The 23,245-nt window shown below is 41.9% G+C and overlaps 1 protein-coding gene across 1 annotated transcript; it reads left to right on the top strand.

Moving 5' to 3' along the window:
• Positions 1 to 14,085: 14,085 nt before the first annotated feature.
• LOC114454620 (uncharacterized) lies at positions 14,086 to 18,611 on the top strand. The gene is made up of 2 exons (XM_028435166.1): positions 14,086 to 14,243; positions 16,433 to 18,611. The coding sequence occupies exon 2, from the start codon at positions 16,640 to 16,642 to the stop codon at positions 18,491 to 18,493; it is 1,854 nt and encodes a 617-aa protein (XP_028290967.1). The 5' UTR covers positions 14,086 to 14,243; positions 16,433 to 16,639; the 3' UTR covers positions 18,494 to 18,611.
• Positions 18,612 to 23,245: the final 4,634 nt, after the last annotated feature.

Raw genomic sequence — 23,245 nt, 5'->3', positions numbered from 1 at the left:
GGATTAATCTGCTCCATTTGTGCATCTGTGTGTTTTAAGGCATACATAATACACAACAGAGCAGAAAACAGCATACTTTTCCATTGGGAAGAAAACCATAATATTTTGGAGCCACATTTTGATCATACTTTATACGTTTCAAAATCTCTGCAAATGCTATTGCTCAAAGGCTTTATAGAACCAAATAAATGTATCTCTTTGTAAGCCCATATCACAGACAAGATTTTCTTTATAACTGTTTCACACAAAGTTGATTAAACTGCCTTCCATAAAACGTCAGCAGTCTTTTCCGCGCTGATGAAGCAACATGGAGTGAAAGGAGAGAGGATGAGAGATAAGGGGAGGACAGAAAGTTTCAGATGGGGACCTAATTAGAGAGCACATAGCCCAGCACTCTCCCCAGCTCCCAATGAGGAGTTTGGTATGGCACGGGGTGAGCAGCATGTGTCGTGGTGAAGCCGAAGTGGAAGAGCGTCGAGCGCGACGCTATCCCCAGCGTAATGTGATTCTATACACCTGCAAGTCCCCAACACATTGAAACCAGGCCTCTTTTGATGTGCTATTCTTTTCATGTTGAGAAACGGGAGGGACTGAGGAGCAGGGACCTAGTTGAAAAGAGGCAGGGGGCATTGGGAGGAGTGCAGGGATCTATTAGGCATTTTAATAATGTTAATTAATGAATAATAGTGTATGTAATGAGCTACCGGCTGCATTTTATTCATGTGATTATCTCACCAGCTTCCTAATTCTCTATGAGCTCTGTCAGGGGACACTAATGATCAAGTGAAAAACAAATAGAAACACACATCGTGTTGTGCACAAAGTTGCACAACAACTGTAGAGACAAAGCCACTTTCTTACAGGAACGACATATTAAGAGAAAGTCATGGAGGTGCTTGTAGGACATTTGAATCCCTCGAAAGGTACGACAAGCACAGCACAGAGGTGATTTAGACTGAGCAGACCATGCATGCAGAGATCTGAACAAATATGCATAACTTCTACTCATTTTCATAACTTAGTAGACTTAAACAGGTGGGCCTTTGCATTTCTCAATGTAGTCGAGATCGTATAAGCACCTGCAAGCAGGAGGTGAGCATTTGGATCTTTTCTCGTTGGTCTTGAATTCTATTTTTCTTCATGTGGTTATCGTCTGCCTTAGCTCTCATATAATAAGGGAAAAGGCTAGAAGCAGCCATTAGTCACTCTTGGTATCTCCTCTGTGTCCTACAAATGTGAAAAATAATGCTGTTCAGATAGTAGAAAGCCAGAAAACTTCAAACCTTGACATCCATTATAGCATCGTATACAAAAATCACAGGACATGTGACAACACCAGCAAATCACACATATCAGTGATCCCCAACTACCAAGTCGTGGACCGGTACCAGGCCTTGAAGAAAAAAGAAAAAAGTTTTTAAAAAATTAAATTTATTTTTATTCATCACCTGCACTTAATTAGGTTTGCGCCCATGTGAGACCCATGTGCAACCAGCATCCCTGGTGTGGGGAAACTTTGGTATGATAGTGAAAGAAAAAAATTAACAGTTTTCAGAGTTCCATAGAAATGCAGTTTATTTAAATAAAAACATTCATAATTAAGTAGTGTTACATACTGACATTTGACACATGGCTGAAGGATACATGCTACCCACACTCTAAGAGTGCCTGACGTTTCTCTGCTTGGTCATTTCCAGCCCATCTCCCTTCACTTTCTATTGATTTAGGAATCAATAGTTACTCCACCACAGCTGTCTGCATTAAGCCAAAGCTGCTCTTTGGAAGATAAAATCATTTAAAACTTTATCCAAGGCCTGGAGCCCTCACACTTTAAGCTTCGTAATGATAGAAATTAATTAATGATGTCAGTCTGCCATCAAAAGCTGCCATGACTGAGAGAAAGAAATTAAGAGAGAAGTGAAAGCAATCAAGGAGCCCTTCCTTTAGAAGGCACACCCTGAAAGGTTTCCAAATCTGGCTCCATCTGTTTGCTCACCGGGTGTAATGAAGTTATCAGTAGGCGGCAGACTTCTATAAACCTCTGTCCAGGTCTGTAAAGATTCTCATTAAGCCTATGCTCATTGTCAGCTGACGCAGAGAGGTGGGCAGCATTGTTCCCTTCCTTTTCTTCTTCTTTCTTGTTCCCTTGCTCCGTTTTCTGGGAGCAGAAGAACAAAGCAGCCCAGCTCCCAATCAGTGCCTCATTAAGGGTGAACCCACTCAGGTCTTAATCAGTGCTCTGCTTAATAGAGCTTCACTTCCCAAATATTATTAACCTCATCTGTCTGTATTAGGCCCTAATGGCCTCCCTCTCTGTGTATTGTCTTTGCAGCAGCTGGTAATGTACATATATATTAATCCACTCGCTCTTCTCAAGTCATGAGATTGCACAGCACTCTCAGAACAAACGGTGCCCTTCAGAGAGCGATTGGCTCGGGGGCTGGCTGCTAGTTGGTGTGGCAACAGGCCTGTCATCCACTGAGTAGTGTGGTCACCCCACCTGTCCTCAGGGTTATGTCGAGGTATCTTTCCATGCAGTTTTGGCTTTCGGGTGTATTGTGGTGTTTTCCCTCTTTGGACGCGGTTGGGTGCTGGCCTTGTTTTCTGGGGGTCTTGGGGATGGTCGCTGTTGTGGGTTGACTTGTGGTGGCTCGCTTAGCTCTTGTGGGGGATGGGCGCTGTGAGGGAGCGTCGGTGTCCATGCCACCACGGGATGTGGGCTTCAATGGCACCGCTGGCGGATGGATGGGTGTGTCTGGGTTCCCCTGGTTGGGACCCAGCTTTGCATTGAAGTTTGTGTTGTTTGCGTATTGTTTCACGATGGGGCGTAGGCCTCCCTGCTCCCAGGTGCTCGTGCTGTTTGGATCGCTGACTGTGAAGTGTTCAAGGCGGCTGGCCACTTCGCTCTCCTGGTGCTGTTTGTGTGGCATTCCGGTGCGGTGGTGCTGTGTGTTAGAGATGTGCATGGTAGTAGTGGGGGGGTGGGATGGGGGCACATAAAAAAATGTGCCTGGGGTCCAGTCTCTACTGTTGCTGGGCTGGGTCACTGCCAGGCGCACGCTGGCTAGCCTCGACTCTTTTTGGCTGGGTCTCCTGATGGGGGATTGCCATTGGTCCTCCCTTGAGCACTTGGGTGTGTGTATGTGTGTGTGTGTGTGTGCGGGGGGATGTTAAAAACATCAAAGCTTGGGATATGAATCATGCCCATCAAGAGCATAGCCTGACTGTGCAGATAATACAGGTGCAGAAACGTTGTGGAGTAGCCTCACCCCTAATCCAAATCTGTTCTTCATCCAGGGTTGTTGAGGTTCAAAATTTGATGACGGTATACAGGTTCAGGTCAACCGAAACGGTACTCAAGAGACAGACTCTAATCCAAGTCACAGGGTTTCTGTGGAAGCAAATTTTCTCCTTGCCTATTCCACTGTGCCAGGGTATTACTCATGGAGGAACCAGGGGCAGGGCTCCGGGTTTGTCTAGGCGCTTTACAGCGTCCTCAATTAATTTGGCAAGCAGCTGGAGATCATGCAGATCCTGACACGGGTTAATTACATGGGGGCTACCAGCTTTAAGTCCTGGTCTGAAGACCCAGCCTTCAATGACTAGAACCAGATGCCCTCTTTTGTTTTTATGCTTACAAGTACTGTATTTCAACTGACCGTCCATTTACTCAAATTTACTCTGTCACGCCACAGAATGACTTGACCAACTTTTTCTAGTCCTGATTTGAGCAATAAAAGCATTCAGGGATGAAAAAAACAGAGCAAGGCAGACACAGGTTAGGAAGCCACTAATTAAATGTCAGACTTGACAGATTAAAATTATGAAATTTAAAATCTGCAAGTGGCTCTTTGTCATTGTCAAATTAGAGGCTGTGCTTTGTGATGAAGGGGAAGGGGACGGTGAGCTCTAATGGATTGAAAGGGAATGTGCTTTAGCAGCAAGCAGCTCTCAGTGAATAAAGATTTGCTGCTCCCGCCTTAGGTGAGATGGCTGCATGTTCAATTCCTCCATATTCTCCCAAGTCTAGAGGTTGAGAGGTCACGCCAATGCTGCAGAGCCCATCCTGACCACTCTGTTTAGATTTTTCATTTCTCTGGCAACACAAATACCTGCCCACGGATTTAACGCTCTGGGAAAGCTATTCCACCTATGGCTCTTTATTGCCTGTCCCTGACTTTTCACAATCAAGATGACAGCAGCCATTATGATTTCTTCAAGACACATGTTGTCGGGTATGTGAATGATTGACAGATATCTTTAAATTTCCAGTTTATGGACCTGTTAATGGATTACACATCTCACTGGTGGCCCCAAAACAGCATCTTGCTTGCGCCTCTACAAAGCTAGAAAGGGGTCTGGTTATTAGGAATAACAATAAAAAGGAGTAGGGGACTTTTCAAGTCCTATTCTGCAGCACTGATGAACTAATGTCAAACTACTGTAGTCTCTTTCTACTCATCTGATGTTCAGAGCTCAAAGCACTTTTTTTGCCCCAGACACCTTAAAAAGTATTTGGTCTTGGCAAGGTCGAACACACACAGGGCTTTAAAAAAATCTCAGTGTGACGCCGAGGCAGCAAACACTCAACAAGGATCAAAACAAAGCCTGCATTAGAAGTGACAAGATCCAATTAAATTTAATTACTCCAGCTGTAGTTTCATTTTACCTGACAGTTTTCATTAAGGTAGCAACACACACTTAGAGCTAATAGCAGGCACCAAATTGTATCAGAGAAGCTGTATTAGTGTACACTGGGACTTGTTTGATAAAGCAAGAGGACTGAACAGAGGGGTTTTGCTGTTTCTGGGATCTTACTCATGTTGGGACGTGTATTACACTTCACTCATTTATTAGTACTACAAAAGTAGATTTCTTTGTGATTTGTTCTGGCCTTTCAGCTATTTCAACCCAATTCAGCTCTTTACAACTTAATATGGATAGTTGAACCTTTCCTTAACCTTTTCAGATTATTTCTACATTTTTTAGCCTATTTCAATGGAGGGTGCATGTGCTGAAGTGCCCTGATAAGCTGAATTAAACAATACAAGAAATTATTTTAAAAAATGTTCAAATAAGTCAAAGAACATCGAAATAGGCAAACATTGTTTGACTAAATGTGGAGGACGAGTTAATGACCAAAAATCTACGGAATAATAATAAGGTAAAAGTAATGGATTACAAGTACTCAAGTTACTGTAATTGAGTTGCTTTTATGGGTACTTAAACCTTTTTGAGTATATTTCTAAATAAGTAATTTTACTTGTACTTAAGTACATTTTAAAAGAAGTAAAGTAATTATTTACATTTCTACACTCAACCGTTACTGAGTAAATTATCATTTTTTTTATTTTAAAATAATCAACAGACTTTGTGAAACTACAAAAAATGAAATGACCAGAAAACAATCAAATGTATTACATCATAGCTGGCCAACCAGATCAAACGTAATTTAGTTTTGATCATTAGACATGGAGTATTTCTATGAACGCTACGCCTTTGCGCTTGGGTTCTCCACCGCCACATCTCCAAGGCATGACACAAACATGAATACAATCCCATATCAGGTTAATAAATGGTCATTAAATCTTAAAATTGCACTAGAATGGCCTTGTTGAGCCTTGAGCATGAATCTTTAATTTAGTTATGTTGTACTTGAGTATTTTATGTATACCTTACTTAAAATTGTGTCCAATTTAAATCACGTGACATTACTTCTACTTGAGTATATATCAGTACACTTTGCACCTCTGATAAAGGACATAGAAAACAATAGTGAGGATGTTGTACATTACTTTTTTTATATTGTTTAAAGTACTATGTATAAAGGTAATTGTGTCATCCAATGAACTGTTTATAGTGCGTGTGACTCTCAGAATGCCTAATAATGTACATTTATTAGTAAGTGTTTATCTATTCTTCTTAGCTCTGCCTGTATGTGTGCTCAGGAGGTCAGCCAGGTCAGGCCTGACACCATCTTCAACTGTTATTTACTGTGATTTCACGACAAGACAGATACCAGCTCCTTCGACTCCACTGATGTATGTTAAGCGCGCTCCAAATTACCCGCCTGATGGATCTATTGATGGCTCATTCCAACCTGTCACCTAGTCTCCATCAGCCTCTCAGTTATCCCCTCATTCCACCCCCACCCCCCCGCCCTCCCTCTCCCTCCACCCTCCCTGCCCTCTGTCCCTGTAGGTCTGAATAAGAAATGAAGAAGCAGACAGATAGACCTTTGTAACCCACAGCGTGTCGCTCGCTAAAAGACAACGGCCACCATTGTCGCCCGTTGTAGAAGTCAAGCAGGTACGTTTCGGTTGCGCACGTGCGCGCACACACACATACACACACAGATGTCCCAGGAGAGACAAGAAGGGCAATGTAGACCATGACCGTGCTTGCTAACGGCCTCGTCTTATCACATCCTGTCATTTATTATTCTCTATACAGACTCGTAGTCGTCCCTGTCATAGGGGAAAGAAAGATCCCAGAGGTATCTGTTACAGCTCTTGTAATACACTGTCACCTGTGCGCTACTCTGATAATATCCCCCAAGCACTGATTGAGGAGAATCCAGGTTAACACACTCATTAGATTATAAACTAAAATGATGAGTGGGAGGAAAAAAAAAATAAACTCTTGAAAAACTCGTTAGTGCTTCAAATCAAGAGCTACTCAATTTTAAAACTCCCTACAGGCAGTTTACGCCACACAAAAAAAGCCCAACACTGTATTTAACAGCAGAGCTGATGATGGGCCCTGTGGTACCATTAGCTGAAAGATAAGATGAAGATAGTCAATATAGTGCTTGTATTCTGCTTTGTGTAGTTTGTGAGCCTGTTCGTTCACATAAATACCACACTGAATCTAGTTGTGTTAATTGACTCTCGCAGGCATTACTGGGATTAAGTTACCTTAGCGTCCAAAGTTCATTACGCAGATAAATGCATCAATTTAGCAGCTAAAGAGCACTCGTGCAAACTTAACTTCCACACAATAGGAGCTGCAAGCATATATGAAAAGATAGGATACTGTTGGTAATTAGCGCTTCTTTATACTTAAAATAACCTTTATTTGGAAATTATTTAGACTCGAGCAAACCCTTTCTGTTTTAATATCAATCATTAACCATAAAAAATAATATATATAAGTTATGTATATGTATGAATGTCATGACTGAATAAATAAGGTTTTTGTACTATTTCACATTATTATTAAAACATGCTGGTATTCCATAAGCAATTGGACACCCTTAGCAATGATCATAATCATCTGTGCACACAGAAAATCTGCAGACATTAATATTTATTTAGAGCTTTGTTGAAACTTTATTTGCTATTACACAGTCAAGTTTGCACCACCCTTAACATCGTCTGTTCTTTTTCTTACCCACTAATGTTACATTGATTTAACAGATTCTGATTGAAACTTGTCTTATTAACCCTAAACAGATGAATTATTTATTCAGAAAAAAATGTATCATTATTCCATTTATTATTAGTGGTTTATGATTTTTAAGCTGACCTATGGGGTATACTGTGGGCCAATGCATATGTATGTAAAAGTGTGCATACACATGCATATCTATGAATTTTTCTTTTCATTAAAGGCATCCTAAGACTTTTTTAAATTAAAAAAAAAAAAAGCCAACTTTAATTGAACGCAAAGCACTGTGGGTTTTTATCCCCCGCCACAAAGTGTGGAAGAGGGATATAGGTTTGAGCTCCGTCCGTCTGTCCATGCGTCCGTCCGAGTTAAATGGGACAGCTTTTCTCAGAAACCGTTTAAGATAGGATAACCAAATTCAGTGTGTGGCTTCAGGGTGTCAATACCTTGATGGAGTTTGAAAATGAGAAGTGCGCAAATCATTTTTATGGAGTTATTGCCCTTGTGCTGTTTTTTTACTCTGTTCGAGGTATCGTCAAAGGGGACAGCTCTGTTTTAGATAGTCATTTATTTTATATTTTGATGTGATAATTAACTCATGTATACATTTAAGTTCTTAAAGGGCCCATGTTATGCTAAATTGACATTTCTGTGCTTTAAACATCATAAAGTGCTATTTGGGCTTCATACACATGCACAAAGTGTTTTTTTCATTGATTCCCTCAAGTGTTAGTTAGAGGGTGATTTGCTCCTTTCTTACTGCAGGGTGAGCCCAAACACCTCGCTACAATTTGATGACGCGTTCCCACCTTAAAGACAAATTTGACGCAGCACTGAGCTGGAAAAGCTGCGCCTCCAGGAAGCTCTCTGCCGTGATTGACATGTAAACAGACACGCCCACGAAGGTGAGAATTTAAGCGTCCTTTGTGCAGTGTTATGTATGTATTTTCTACAGTCTATGCGAAAGCCCCGCCCCCACGCTCTGTCTCGTGTTTATAAAGCAGCATGAGCTCTGCCACAGAGTGGGTGGGAGGAGGGCGGGCCGTCCTCTGGCCCTACGTCACCGTGCGGGAGGAAGAAGTCGGTGTCCCGTCTATAGACACGCCCACTCATGAATATGCATAAGTAGGCCACAAATCAGCCTGTTTGTGTAGAGTTGCTCAGAAAGTGACTCTTTAAAACGCTAGAAAACAGGCGAGTTTGGGAAAATAAACCTCAAATACTATATTTTTGGGTTCTTAGAATAAATGAAGATGGGTGAAAAATAGAAAAATGATATGGGACCTTTAAATTTAGGACATTTAGGAAAAGGTTGTGAGTTATAATGACAACCAATCTGGCATGGCATGTTGATGACTGTCTTCTTGTTTCCTTTACCTTTGTGGCACAAATCTTGTATGAATGTCAGACATTATTCAAATTAACCACTTAAGCACCGTATAGTTCCTTTATAAATATCCCTCCAACATGTCGTTTTATTGCAAGACACATCCACAATCTACAACTTTGCCTTCCGTAGTGCTCGACTGTCTCTTAATTCATAAAAACGATCAGCTGATTTTACTCACGGCTCAAAGGACAAGCACAGGTAATCGTCCTCTTCCTTTTCACTTTTACTTCCTCGTCTTTCCTTGCTGGTCTAATACTTCGGTTCCAGCTGGTAAGAGAGAATCTGGGACATTTCACCACTTGACAGGTGAGGAAACCAGCTGGCTGTTGGAGTAAAACCAGACCCGTCTTTGGAAGAAAAAAAAATGTTTCTATGAAGGGACTTTTTTTAAGCACAGATCTTCTAATACACAGTATATTTGTGAATAGAGTGGAGGATCCCATTGCTTTTAAGGCCATAGTTATGAAAACTTTACTTGAAAAAGCATTTTTCTTCAGGAAAAAAATATTTTGTATGTGATTCTAATCACAGCATTACTTTAAAAAATGATGCATAAAAGATCAATTACTTATTAAATTATTGATATATTTAGAATATATACATCCTGCTACTTTTTCTTGATAATAGCCATGCTTATGTTAAGCATGTTACATCTTTATCATTCATCTAGGAGGCCGACAATCATGATACACAATAATATACAGGTTCATATTATTATGTGCACTTTTAAACTTTATTTTGTATCTGCAGTGAAAAGTGACACAAAAGCTGGTGCTCAGAGAACCGTGGTGTGCTTTCTTTTTGCCACTTATGGAACAAATTACCCAGACAATGGACCAGGAGCCTAATTTAATTCAAGCTGTTGACTCTGGCCATTCAGCCCCATGCATTCGGTTGGCTTCAGGAAAAAAAAGATTCCCTCAACAACAAAAAAGAAAGTAGAAAAAGCGAACCAAATCTCAACACAGTCAAACAAAATGAAAGGTAATATTCTTTATCTGGCTGAGGAAAGCAGCAGATGAACTGGCCTCATATGAGCACAAATATGATTTAGAAATTCCATGCTTCAGAAAGCCTTCAACTCATCGCGTTGGATCAATAGTGTTTGTGAGACGTAGCAGAAACAAAAGGAGAGAGAGGGAGAATAGATACTGAATAAAGGAAGAGGAAAAGGGGAAGCACAGAGGTTTCACATTGAGAGAGCAGGAGAACACAGCACCAGATCTGTAGTCCAAATTCACTGGTGTCAAATTAATTTCCGTGTTATCTGGAAATTCAATTAGAAAGGGCCCACTCCCCCCCTCCCCAACAGCCCCCTCCTGTCCTGCTTTGTGACTAAGAGAGTGTCGGACATCACGGTGTGACAGATTACACTGCTCAGAGTGCATATCAGGCCGAAGTGTTGAGGCCCACTAATCCGCCCTCTAATTCTCAATTAGTGTAAAATGAGCCCATAAATCACGCAGACAGTCCGATCGATGGAAACGTTGTTTTAGGAGTGATTGGCAGCCTCCCCAAAGGTTACTGTTTAAGTTGGTTTAAGGTTACAGCTCACTTCAAGCTGGAGGCAGCAGGTTGTGTGTGTGCGTGAGAGGGGCTGCATGTTGGCTTGTGGTTTTGAAGGGCTGGGGGGGTCGAACTCAATCTATATGATGCAGGGCCTTGGTCCTTTGGGGATACAGCAGAGGGACAGCACCAATTTTTAGCCCATCAGCCGTCCAATTTTTCTACTTTTCATACCTGCTGTAGTAAATGAGAAACAAATTAAATTTCACCCCACTATCTCCACAGAAACCATTTAAATCCTTTATGGAAACCAAATTGTCCCCAGACAAATCGCCCCTGGTTCTGTGGAAATACACTATGGCGCTGCAACCGAAATAAATTTGTGTCACTCTGGATATGGCATTGTCTGTAATGCCATTCATTGGAGGATCCTGGTGAAAGAGAGGGAAATAAAATAAGGGACCCTTTTGGAGGAACAAAAGGGGTGAAAAAGACCCCGGCTCCCCTTTTCTCCTTTTCACTCTTCTCCCCATCTTTCTGTCTTTCCTTCCTTCTCCCTTGCGCCCACTTTTCCCTGGCGTGGTGTTATTAATTTTCGACCAGAGTTTTTTGCATTCATGAGGTTGAGATTGAAATGGAAATGAGGGCTGGCTGAGTGAGCGAAGTGAGCAGCCTCAGCAGTGGCCACGGCCAAATGGGGGCCCCAACGTGGAGCGGCACGCCACTGCTCAGCCGACACGTGTCGGAGACAGAGGGGACTCAGCGGCCACCATCCAGCCTCTCATTCCCCAAGATTACCAGCCCCTGACATCAATCACTGCATCGGGGAAACAATGCATAAAACGGCCCCAACAAGGGCGATGAAAAATCACTGACAGTGCAGGAGTGGAGGGGTGAAGCGTGGAGGAAAGGAAGGAAGGAGGGGACCGAGTGCCATTCTGCCTTTGCCAAGCTTGACGATTAGTCACATCCACAAGGGAGAAAGAAAAAGCAGACAAGGAGAACAAGGCACAGAGAAAGGACATCAGGCTAGAATGAAAACACAAATTAACAACAAAAAAAAAATAAATAATGGGAAAAAACGGAAGAATGAAGGGGATGAAATTTAAAAAGCTACACTGACACAATACCAGCTTAAATTGCTTTAATGAGCTGACATAGATGCGTTACCTCTGACTGTAACTGTTGATATTTGTGCCTGAGGAAAACAAAAAGAAAGATTCAGTTTTGAAACACAATCATTAGGGAGATCCAAAGATCATGGCATAATTATTTGGACCACAGGAAAACCTTTTCGCACATTAGCATTATCTGATTTACATGTGAAATGTTAATATTAGTGGAACATTGGATAAAATAGGACAAGTGTATTATTTTAGTACTTATTCTCATTTTGCCATCCACAATTTCAGCTTCTCAAACTAACATCTAGAAAGTAGCTGTGTTTCCATTACCCTTGAAAATACACAAAATCTAATTAGCGCAATAAAAACTGGTAATGGGAACACCTGAATTCTGAATAAACACAAAGTTTTCACGCTTTGATGAGGAGGTATTTCAGACGTTTCGAGATTGAAATGTGTCGCAAAAGCGCTTTGGAAACACTTTTACCGCAATTACACTTCACAGAATGTGACGTACCTCGTCAAATGACCAATGCTCTCCGACAAAACATGGCGAGGTACGTGTAGACAGAAGAGGAAACCGCAACATGTCTTAGCATTATACTTAAAAATGATTACTGCCACAGTGTTATAAGGCAGTTTGGAGCATCCATCTTACTACAGCGAAGTCTCGCGGGATGAAATTTCATGGGAGTCACAAGGCTCCTGCCCAAAACGGACTTCAATAGAAACACGTTCAAAGTCCAATTATACTTTGCCGACATTTTGAAACATCGCTTTTATTTATCTGTAATGGAATCCAAGCTCGAGTTATTGTGAAGGTTTTCTCAGCGGCTCTTGGATCTCTAATACTAGAGTTACACAGAACCAACACGTTACAAACGCCAGGGATTTATATTTGTGACAGAGTGCCTCACATTTCAAGTTGAAGTACGAGAAATGGCACAGGTCAGAGGCAAATAATCATGAGCTACTGCACACCAGTGCGAATCGTCACAAAACAGTACGCGACGTGTGGCAAATGTTGCTGAATGGGGTTATATTTGCTCCACAAACACCCAACTTCATCCCATTCATAGAATTCGTTGAAGATTTTGTGACACTTTAAAAACATTACCAATCTACTAAAGTTAGGTTATGCTTCGTTGCGAGTGAGTGTCACAAATGTGTCACGAAGCACGACATTCGTAACATGTCGAGGCTAGTATAAGCCCAGCATGAGACAGGCTACGAACAGTGATGTGCGTGCAGTAAATGTAAAATACTAACAATATAAGAGAAAATCAATTGAAAGTTCTATAAATTAGTCTTCTGTATGATTTCAACATCTTTCAAAAATCGGTGAGTTTACACATTTCCTGTGTATAAATAAGCAGATAATCATCCAGTGATTTTAGGAAGTTTTTTTGGGCCTGAAATGAGTGAAATCACGACACACAAAGGTCTGTCCATCTTCCTTTCATCACATGAAGTGTTTAATTATGATAATCTGAGAAAAATACACACAAATTACAGAAAAATATGAAAAAACACAACAACAACAACACACTAAAGGACCATTGAAAAGACAAATTCACTCAAAACACACCCAAGACAACAACATATATACACAAAAACGACAGGATAAATAGAAAACTACACAAAAGAATAACAAAATATACAAAAGCACAACAAAAAAAACACTAAAGGAATATCAAAATGGTAAATTCACCTAAAAAACACACAAGAGGACAACATAAGGTAACTCACATTTCCTTTGAAATTGCACCGCACACAACATCTAAATCTTTGTCCGTCCACTACAAATCCAGAATAATTCTAAAATAAAATGTATATCTTCGCAGAAGAAGGGAAAATATCCAACCTCTGTACTACGATCCACAGCGACATATTGATAGTGATCTTGAACTGCAACGATTGTAGATCATATATATGTATATATATGTATGTATATATATATATATATATATATATATATATATATATGCTTGTGCAGAGCTTCATTTCCGCTGCCTAATGTTATGTTGCTGGTTTACCTTTCATGTGCTGAGGCATTCTGTTCTTTGAGATGTCACAGACAATGTAAGATATGTTATAGTCTGTGTGGTTTTTATTACTTTATTAGTTATAGTTAAATGATTAAACGATAGTTAGAATATGAAATTATCCATGATTAACTGTGTGTGTGTGTGTGTGTGTGTGTGTGTGTGTGTGTGTGTGTGTGTGTGTGTGTGTGTTTGCAAAACATATCCATTGTCCACCATAGCTGGTTTAAACTAGTTTGGGCCAGTGTGGGGGTATGTGACCCACTGCAGGGACATATGAGCCTTTTTCTCCCCCAAAGTTTTCGTGTTACCATATATGGTATTAACCCTGCACCCAGAGCGCTGTTGCACAGCCCTCTGGGTGTGGTCTATGTTTTCTATAATAAATACCTGGTTCTGAGGCATCACCATCAGAGCAATCCAACTTATATCGGACTTTTGTGTCTCTTTTTGTTGGGTTTTTCTCCGAGCTGCAGCTCGCACCTCTCTGCCTCTGGTCGCCTTTTAAGTCAGATAGTGTTTATCTCCCTGAGTTGTGATTGCAACGGTCTTAACGTATTTAGACCCAACATTCACATTTTAGCAACGGTCTTAACGTATTTAGACCTAACATACACTGGTGCCACAACCCGGGACCTTACATCTTTTCGTCTGGATCGGTGCGGGCGCAACCGGACCATTAGTAAAACTGCCGGCACCCCCTCCTTTGCAGGGGTGGTCACAGCTTGTTCCAGCACCGACCCGGACGGGGAGTGACGGGTCCCACGAACCAGGGAGAACACTGACGAGGTGAGAAGCTGTTTCTTTTCACCATAGTACCCGTGACGTACAACGGGGAGTGAAGACCGTGGTGGGTGACGTAAAACTCACACGGCGTGGTAAAGGGACAGAGAGCAGACGGGAGTTGTTGTGTGTTGTTTCTTTGTGTGTTGTTTCTTTGTGGTGTTTCTTTGTTGTAACGGTGTCTGTAAATCCCGTGCTGAGAACATGGGTAACGCGCAGCGTAAAGCATTGATGGAAAATAATGATGTGAAATTCATGCAGAGAAAGTATCCCGGTAGTTGTTGCTATCTAGAAGATTGGTACAAAAATTGTGGGTTTGCAGGGAAATTATCAGACGAAGCTGGAATAGAAAAAGTGTCCATCTGGTGTAAAGGAAAAAGAGTGAAGGCATTAAAAAAGTTACGTCCTAAGCAGGCTGAGTTAATAGCAGACCACTTAAGAGTAGTGTGTATCTGGAAGGATGCTATGAGTATCAGGAAAACACAGATAGAGAAAGGTGAAGAGAGAAGGAAACAGAAAGTGTTAGCTGCAGCTAAAATACAGCCTTTTGATGAGACCGTGTGTGTACCGCGTAGAGTTGAGGAGACAAATCAGCAACAGAATGGAGCCGCAGGGGGTTTACAAGAGGGGGGAGCAGTTGCAGGACAAGAAACAAAGGGACCTGTGACTAGGGCAGCTAAACAAAAGTCAAAACAGATGAAAGAAAGTGTTAACAGTGAGGAGGATGAGCAATATCACATAGCGGGGATGGAGGAAAATCTATATCCAATTTTACCCATGATAGAGGTAGCTAACCCTCGTGCAGGAGAATTCCTAAACCCACAGGATCCATTACAGGGTACACATCCCCCACAGCTGTTGTTGTTTCGGCCATGGACGGAACAGGAAGCATTAGATGCCTGTAGGGGCGTATGCGATGTTGAGAAGGACCCGACTGCTTATGCTGAACAAGTATGTGGGTTGATTGAGACATGGCATTTAAATGGACTGGAGGTGGAAAAGGTTTTAAAACTAACACTTAGACACCGATATCCAGTAGTGGTGGGCGGTTTCACGGGGAGACAAGTTAACCGTCAGCCCCTAGCACATAACTCTAATGAGCTGCGACAGCAGGTTGAAGCACTGATGCAAAGAGTTAGGGCGACTTACACAAAACCTCCAAGCCACGAAGAAATAAGTGCGTGTCGTCAGAAATCAGACGAGACGCCAATGGAATATCGTGCCCGTTTAGAAACGGTTTTTAGGACTAATAGCGGGCTTCCTCATTCTCCGCTGGTGGATAATCCATACCAAATACAGCTAAAAATGTGGTTAATTAGTGGTTTGTTGCCAAACGTGTCAGATTTCATAAAAGCAAACTGTGTCACACACCGCACCCTCACTGTTCCAGAGCTAATGGAATGGGCCGAACATGCTTATGAAGTCACTGAAAGAAAGAAAACAAAAACTGAGTCAGCTAATGTTAATGTATTGGCTGAGGCCATGGCTGCAGCTCTAATGAGCGAACGCTCAGGGTTTAAAAGACAGGGAAAAAAGCCATATCGTACTAGAACGCCTGATGAGGAATAAAGCCTGTAATTAATGATTTACTGACTGCAGGCGTGTTACAGGAACATGACTCAGCTGAATGCAGCACCCCCATCTTCCCTGTAAAAAAGCCACAGGGGGGCTGGAGGATGGTACATGATTTAAGAGCAGTAAATCAGGCTGTTAAATCACGAGCTCCAAATGTACCAGGCCCACACACATTGTTAAATGAATTACAACCTCATCAAAAATGGTTCACTGTAATTGATTTAAGTAATGCATTTTTCTCCATTCCTTTTCATAGTACAGCGCAGGGATGGTTTGGATTCACATAAAACAAAATGGGTGACTGAAGGTGCTGTTAAAAATGACTCTGGAGTATTTATGTTAAATGACAAGCCGTGTTTGCCTAGATGTATGTTTGACGTCGTTGCTAGAATGAGCCATGGGTTGGCCCATGTCTCAACAGGAGGGATGGTAGATATAGTCAAACAGTCATTTCATATACCACTAGGACTCCAAACCCATTTTAAAAACTTTTGTCGTCAGTGTATCATCTGTTGTCGTCATAATCCTCAGGGTAATGTTAGGCCCCCTCGGGGTAAAATTCACAGATGCTGAAATTGTTGAAGCTAATACACTGCCTAGTCTCTCTTTACCTGTTTCAGATCCCCTTCGTCCTGGTGATTGGGTCCTCATCAAGGTGATTAAGAGAAAACACTGGTGTACTCCACGGTGGGACGGCCCTTACACAGTTCTGCTAACCACACCAACTGCATTTAAGATAGCTGAAAGACAGACGTGGATACACCAATCACACGGGAAAAAGGTACAGAAACCCACCACAGCAGGTGATACACCCTAGTAACACAGAGATGGATCTGTTGTTCCTCCTCCTCCTCGTGGGATCCCAGGAAGTGCTAGCAGGGGCTCTAAGCTCACCTTGGTATGATTACATAGGTAGATGCCCCGGGGGCTTTAACCTCGTTATGTGCATACCACAAATACCGGACATTTTAAGTGACGTTACAATTCCACTAGAGGCTCTGGCTAATAAAGGCTACACACCATGGAAACATGGTAAGGACTATGTAAATTATGAATGGTACATGCAAGTCCGGGGAGCAGACCAATCATGGTCTACTCATGGTTGGTCTGAGGTACTCCTCCATACAAGCTACACCCCTATTACCTGGCCCCTCACACCATCTACACGTACCGTTACAGCGGCATATCTGTCATTGCGAAAAACAATTGTTCAGAAACAAAAAATCCTACTCCTAACCGTTAACACCACCGCGGTACCTCCTTCTTGTTTGCTTATGGGATTCGGCCCTGACGTACAAGGGACAGATCCCATCTTTTGGGTGGATATTTGTATTACACCTCCGGCCACTCCCATTGTAGTTAAACCACGCATGGACATAGTGTTAACACCTGAGGTTAGACAGAATATACGAGTTATAAATGCAAAACCTATGCCAACAGAAGAACCTGACTCGTTACTCGCATTACTGTCTGAACAGAATAATCACGTCCATCATCGTCTGCGCGCTAATTCTTGGTACCGTATGGTAGAACTATCTGCACGAACAGTAACTAATGATAGTTGCTATGTTTGCTCACATCTGCCGCATGCTGTAAAATCCCCAACTTTGTTGTCTGCGTCCCTTCCAGTCCCTGACTCAAAGAAAGTACTAGAATGTTTACAAAATAAGTCCGCGACCCCGTGCCCTCCTGTTCTACCAGTGCTAAAGACCCTCGAACCCCTAGGTCAGGCTGCTAAACACCTAAACACGAATGATGTCCCTTGTGGTAATTATACTCACTGCTATCCTTTATGCGTACGATTTAATGGTCCACCAACTAACACCAAAGGTCTACCATCGGTAGACATAAACCATTGTGCTACCGTTCGGAACGTCAGTACGGTTGTCCCAATGTTTGCTAGAGACGGTGTTTGGTTGAAGTGCGGTGATAAAGTTTATCCTTCCCCTCCAATTAATATGTCAGCCGTTTGTGTACCAGTAGCAGTCACAGATGGGTCTTTCATAGTTCATATGACAATGCCTAGTCGTTCTCGTCGTGAGATTATAACCTTCACACCTCATGATGCAATATGGGGCTCAGATGTCCCTCCCGAACATAGATATTGGTCAACTAGTCAAAAAGTCGTTCATGCTCTTTTCCCTAATATAGGCGTGGGTAAGAATTCCCTTATGGTAGAGACCCTTCAATACCGCTTTCACATGCTTCTTAATGCATCTTTAGCTGTTAATAACAAAATGAATGCTAGAACAGCGGCCACCGCGCAAATGGCTATTCAGAACCGTATGGCTTTAGATACGATTTTAGCTTCCACAGGTGGTGTGTGTGCTATGGTGGGTGCTACCTGCTGTACATACATACCTAATAACTCCTCGGAGTCCATCGAAGACGCCCTGCAAACACTCCGCAACCTGGAAGGTGCCATGTCAGCTGACGAGTCCAATGTCCATTCATCCGGGTGGGACTGGCTGTTCCAAGGCTCCTGGTTCCAATTCCTGCTACGTCTGGGTCTCCCTCTTCTGGCTGTGCTGCTGGTCGTTGGTCTTGCCTGCTGTTGCATCGTCCCCTGTGTGAAGAAAGGCATAGACAACATGATCATCGGTGCTATGCAGGTCCAGGCTTCCCCAGAGTACCAACTCCATGTTATGGGTCTCTCCCCATCTGCCCCATTGATGGACTAAGACCCTGCCACACCTTCCCATCATCACAGTGAGCGGTAAAGGTTCACTGCTACTGGAGGGTTATGTGCTGGTAACCTCTGACCCTCCCTTACCAACTCCAAACACACACTGAGACCTAAAGCCCTATTGTCAACACCATGGTTTTGGGTCATCAGTTGTACATACACCCTGAACTGTCTCCAGATCACCGTGGATCAGAATCGATGTTCGCCCCAGCAGGGGGGGACGGTGGGGAATTTTTCCCGTACTAGCTGTCGGGTTTTCGCCCCACCTCACGGTGGTCATCCCTGTTGTTTTGGTCCTATGATGGCACCGGGTAAACCTGTGAAGACGCCCGTCTGCTTGATGTTTTTCAAACCCACAACAGGGCGGATATGTAAGATATGTTATAGTCTGTGTGGTTTTTATTACTTTATTAGTTATAGTTAAATGATTAAACGATAGTTAGAATATGAAATTATCCATGATTAACTGTGTGTGTGCGTGTGTGTGTGTGTGTGTGTGTGTGTGTGTGTGTGTGTGTGTGTGTTTGCAAAACATATCCATTGTCCACCATAGCTGGTTTAAACTAGTTTGGGCCAGTGTGGGGGTATGTGACCCACTGCAGGGACATATGAGCCTTTTTCTCCCCCAAAGTTTTCGTGTTACCATATATGGTATTAACCCTGCACCCAGAGCGCTGTTGCACAGCCCTCTGGGTGTGGTCTATGTTTTCTATAATAAATACCTGGTTCTGAGGCATCACCATCAGAGCAATCCAACTTATATCGGACTTTTGTGTCTCTTTTTGTTGGGTTTTTCTCCGAGCTGCAGCTCGCACCTCTCTGCCTCTGGTCGCCTTTTAAGTCAGATAGTGTTTATCTCCCTGAGTTGTGATTGCAACGGTCTTAACGTATTTAGACCCAACATTCACATTTTAGCAACGGTCTTAACGTATTTAGACCTAACAGACAACTTATCACTGCCTACACGTCAGTTGTTTTAAACGTATTTTCCTTAAATCTTGTTCGTTAGCCATTTTGACTTTGTCCAATTTTTGGTTTTTGTTCAATAAAAAGTCTTTGTCCTTGACCTTGGTCGTTAGCATTTGATGCATCTCAAAAGTGAAAATAGAGTAATAAGTAACTATTGCGTTTTCATATATTTTGGCTTTTAGCAAGGACACTGTAGGGCGTTGACTCTATTCCGATTCCAATTTGTTGTCCTCGTGGATCCGCATCTCCTCAGACCAGAACAGACTCGGTCCGGACCCATTTAGTGTAATTAATCCACAACAGTCAGTTTAGATGCATACGGAATTTGTAAAGCATTTATGAACTTTGCTTTTATAGAGAGATAATTTAAGACTGTATCATTGCAGTCCAAACAAATCTGACGTTGCACGCCCTTGAACCAAGCAGCAGCCATGTTGAAAATATCAGGTCAATCTGAGCCTGAATCGCAGAGATATTTGAGAAACACACAGACAGACAGACAGACAGACAGACAGACAGAGATTCCTAGCTTTCATAGAGAGAGATGTTTCATATCAAGCTTTTCCACATTTTACCGTTTAAAAAAAAAATGCAAATCAAGGGGTATGCCAAAAAAGGCTCAGACACCCTCACCAAAGATTTTAAAACTTATATTTTAATTGATTATGAAGCCTAACAAGGTAACCAATAGATAGGAAAGAAATTAGATGATTTAGGACCTATTATCATAAGAGATGCTAACCGACAGCTAACACAAGAAGAAGGTTAACTTTTATGGAGTTATTTCTTTCAGACTCTGCATTTTTGATTAATTGTAATTGAACATTAGTGATTGAGAAGATGATTGCAATTGAGGATAAAAAAAAAAGTAATTGTGATTTAATTGTAATTGGAAAAAATACTGGTCACTGTAATCGTAACTGAATTTTTAACATGGGTAATTGAAAATGTAATTGTAACTGAAAAATGTAATTGACCCCCAACCCTGGCTATAATAGCTGACCTTGGAAGTTGCCATCTGATACATCTAAAAAGTGAAAACGCAGTATTTCATATTCAAAACAAACACAGTATCTATGTTAAATCTTACCTAAAACAGTTGAAAGTCATGTGTGGATTGTAAAGGTTTAGTATTTTGGTTGAATTTAGCACACCTCCCTTCAGCCACACGGATTAGTTTTCAAACAAATGCTTGATTTAACCTGTCACATGTGTTGACCTTCTCCAGAAAGCTCTTGATGACTCTTTTTCAAAGGCAAACCGTTTCTTAAAGCTGTAGGGGGTCAAACTTTTACGACAGCGTTTCCTCGGGTTCACGTCTAACTCAGTCCGAACCATTACTGATTACATCACCACTCAAAATACTCCATTTTACTACTACCAGACTGGTCTATTAATATGATCTTTATTAACTGTGTTTTTTTTTTTCCTACTCCACCTCCGTCCCTTTGCCATCGCTCGGTGTCTGCTTTGTGTCCTCTGCGGCAAAAAAAAAAAAAAAAAAAAAAGCTAATGTGCTGAAAGGCTGGTTCGTGTCTTTCTGAGCTTATTGAAATCATGTGAATGCCATTTGTGCTTAATCCTTCTGGGTGTGCCATAAAGAGAAGAGAGTCGGCAGCTCCTGAAGAGAGAGATGAGAGGACCTCAGGGGATTCACTTTGCTTTGCCTCACTTTCTCTAGTGGGAACGAAGAAGGAAAGAGAGAGGCAGAGAGCGCTAGACAACTGACAGCCCAACCAAAATATGTCTCGTAATTTGATTAGGTTACAATGACAATTTTTATTTATAGTCAGGCTAAGAAGCTGGGAGGTGGCTGTTATTTTTCCCTTATTTTTTCTGTTATTGCTTCTAATTCATAATAAATGGCTGGAATATAAATAAAAACAAGCATTGCTGGTGTACAGTAGCTGGGGGGCTAATTACAAACGGCAGCATGTCCATCTTGATGCCTTGCCCGACTGCTCCAAGCTGCCTCATTAGGTTTTGTGATCCCTTATTTCACTTAACACAGGGGCGCAGTCACCTCAAAAACCAGGATATCAAGTCACTGGAACACCTCCATATGCATGAGAGTTACATCAGACACTGTGCCTGTTGTTGAAGCTTTTGAAATAATAATGCAGCAAATGATAACGCCTCGGGACGCTACAACACCTCATTACAGCTCTGAGTAGTTCTTGTAAAAGGAGAAAACATGGCAGCAAATGAATAGGAAACACGGAGGCGCTTGAACAACAGCAGTATTTATATTCATCCGTTTACGTCAAATTGTTGCTTTCCCACAAAAAAAAAAAAAAAGCCTGAAACAGCAGCAGGGTTTTGAACCTGGGGTTAATGAAAAAGTCCCTGGCGTCAAGTTACCTGACGAAGCCTCGTCTGTTGGAACAAACATTTCATTTGTGCGCCACATGTTTCGCAGACGAGACCCCTGTAAAAGTTGTTCAATAAATTTTACTGTCTGTTTTACAGCCCCCCCCTTTCCCCCCCCCCCCCCGTGTCATTTTTTTAATTGAAAGTAACTCGACTATAAACATCATTCCACCCAATCAGAGCTGGTTTAGATCAAATACTTGTTTCAATGGGGCCGCGTGCGCTCACAGATGCCTTCAACCTTCTCCTTGTCTCCCAGGCTCTGGTACAGTTAAACACTCTGGCACTCTTTTAAGGCTGCGAGATGGCTGTCACTGTATTTTGTCAGCAAAGCATAATATTTCTTCAGGAGTTCTGAACCTAGCACTCAGCGGGGTGGAAATGAAAATAAGGCAGTACATAAACGAAGGGAGTCGACCGTAAATCACCTAACACACACACAGGAGGCAGCAGGTAGACGCACCGCTGGCTGTCAGACGGTCCCCTGCAAAGCAGATTGGACACCAGCCATCATGCTTTAATCAAAACTACACATAAGAGACATGTCGCTGCACTTTGTGACACGCTCGCGCGGGACGCCGTGCGCAACCAAAGACGTGAGCTCTTCTAACTCGTGCTATTTAAATGCGGCTTATGTTTGTTTGTTTCGGTGTCAAAGGTTGTTCTTTTGTGCTATCCTAAAAGTGATATTTGATGCTTTAAAATCAGCAGTTCACACACACACACACACCCTCTTAACTGTGATATGAAATGGGATTCTTTCTTTTTTTGACATGCTCTCTGTCAAATAATAATGTTATTGTTGGCACAATTCTTTCATGGCAGTATAATTTTACTCTGCCCGTTTCTTTTCTTTATTTAATTAAACAGTGGATGTCTCGCATGGCTGCGGGTTTGCAGCTAAGTGTGGTTAGAAAGCTAATACCAAACAGATGGGCAAGTATTCATATTGTTATGAGAGCAGAATTAGGAAGCCCGCTGAAACAAAAGGTGCCTTATCATGGCTCGGATGATAGATTGTCTCATTGAGCTTTGACACTGCGGTTGTGATTAGACACCAGTTCACTCCATTTAGTCTATATTATCATATAAAGTGAGATGATATCGTGAAGCTGTACCTAAAAGTTTTTTTTAAGTGACAATAACAAGACTGACATTTTTTTTTTTTTTTTTTTTTTAAATTACATATGAATGAGAACTTTGTCAAATGTATTGATATTTTCATTGAATAATAAAAACTGAATTATAATTTCATCACATGGGACGAAATCCAACAGTGGTCTTACCTATTGGTTATATCCAATCTGTCTGAGTATTTACAAACTGTCAAGTTCTGTTTGGTTTCAGTCAGAGGTGGAAAGATACTGATAAATCCTACTCAAGTAGAAGTACTGTTGCTTGATTGAAA

The sequence above is a fragment of the Gouania willdenowi genome, chromosome 21 (assembly GCF_900634775.1).
Source record: "Gouania willdenowi chromosome 21, fGouWil2.1, whole genome shotgun sequence".
Classification (NCBI taxonomy): domain Eukaryota; kingdom Metazoa; phylum Chordata; class Actinopteri; order Blenniiformes; family Gobiesocidae; genus Gouania; species Gouania willdenowi.
The sequence above is the reverse complement of the archived record's forward strand: the minus strand, read 5'-3'. Positions and strand labels throughout refer to the sequence as shown.

Coding starts and splice junctions, on each gene's coding strand:
- LOC114454620 (XM_028435166.1), top strand. CDS start 16,640: ATGGATCTGTTGTTCCTCCTCCTCCTCGTGGGATCCCAGGAAGTGCTA.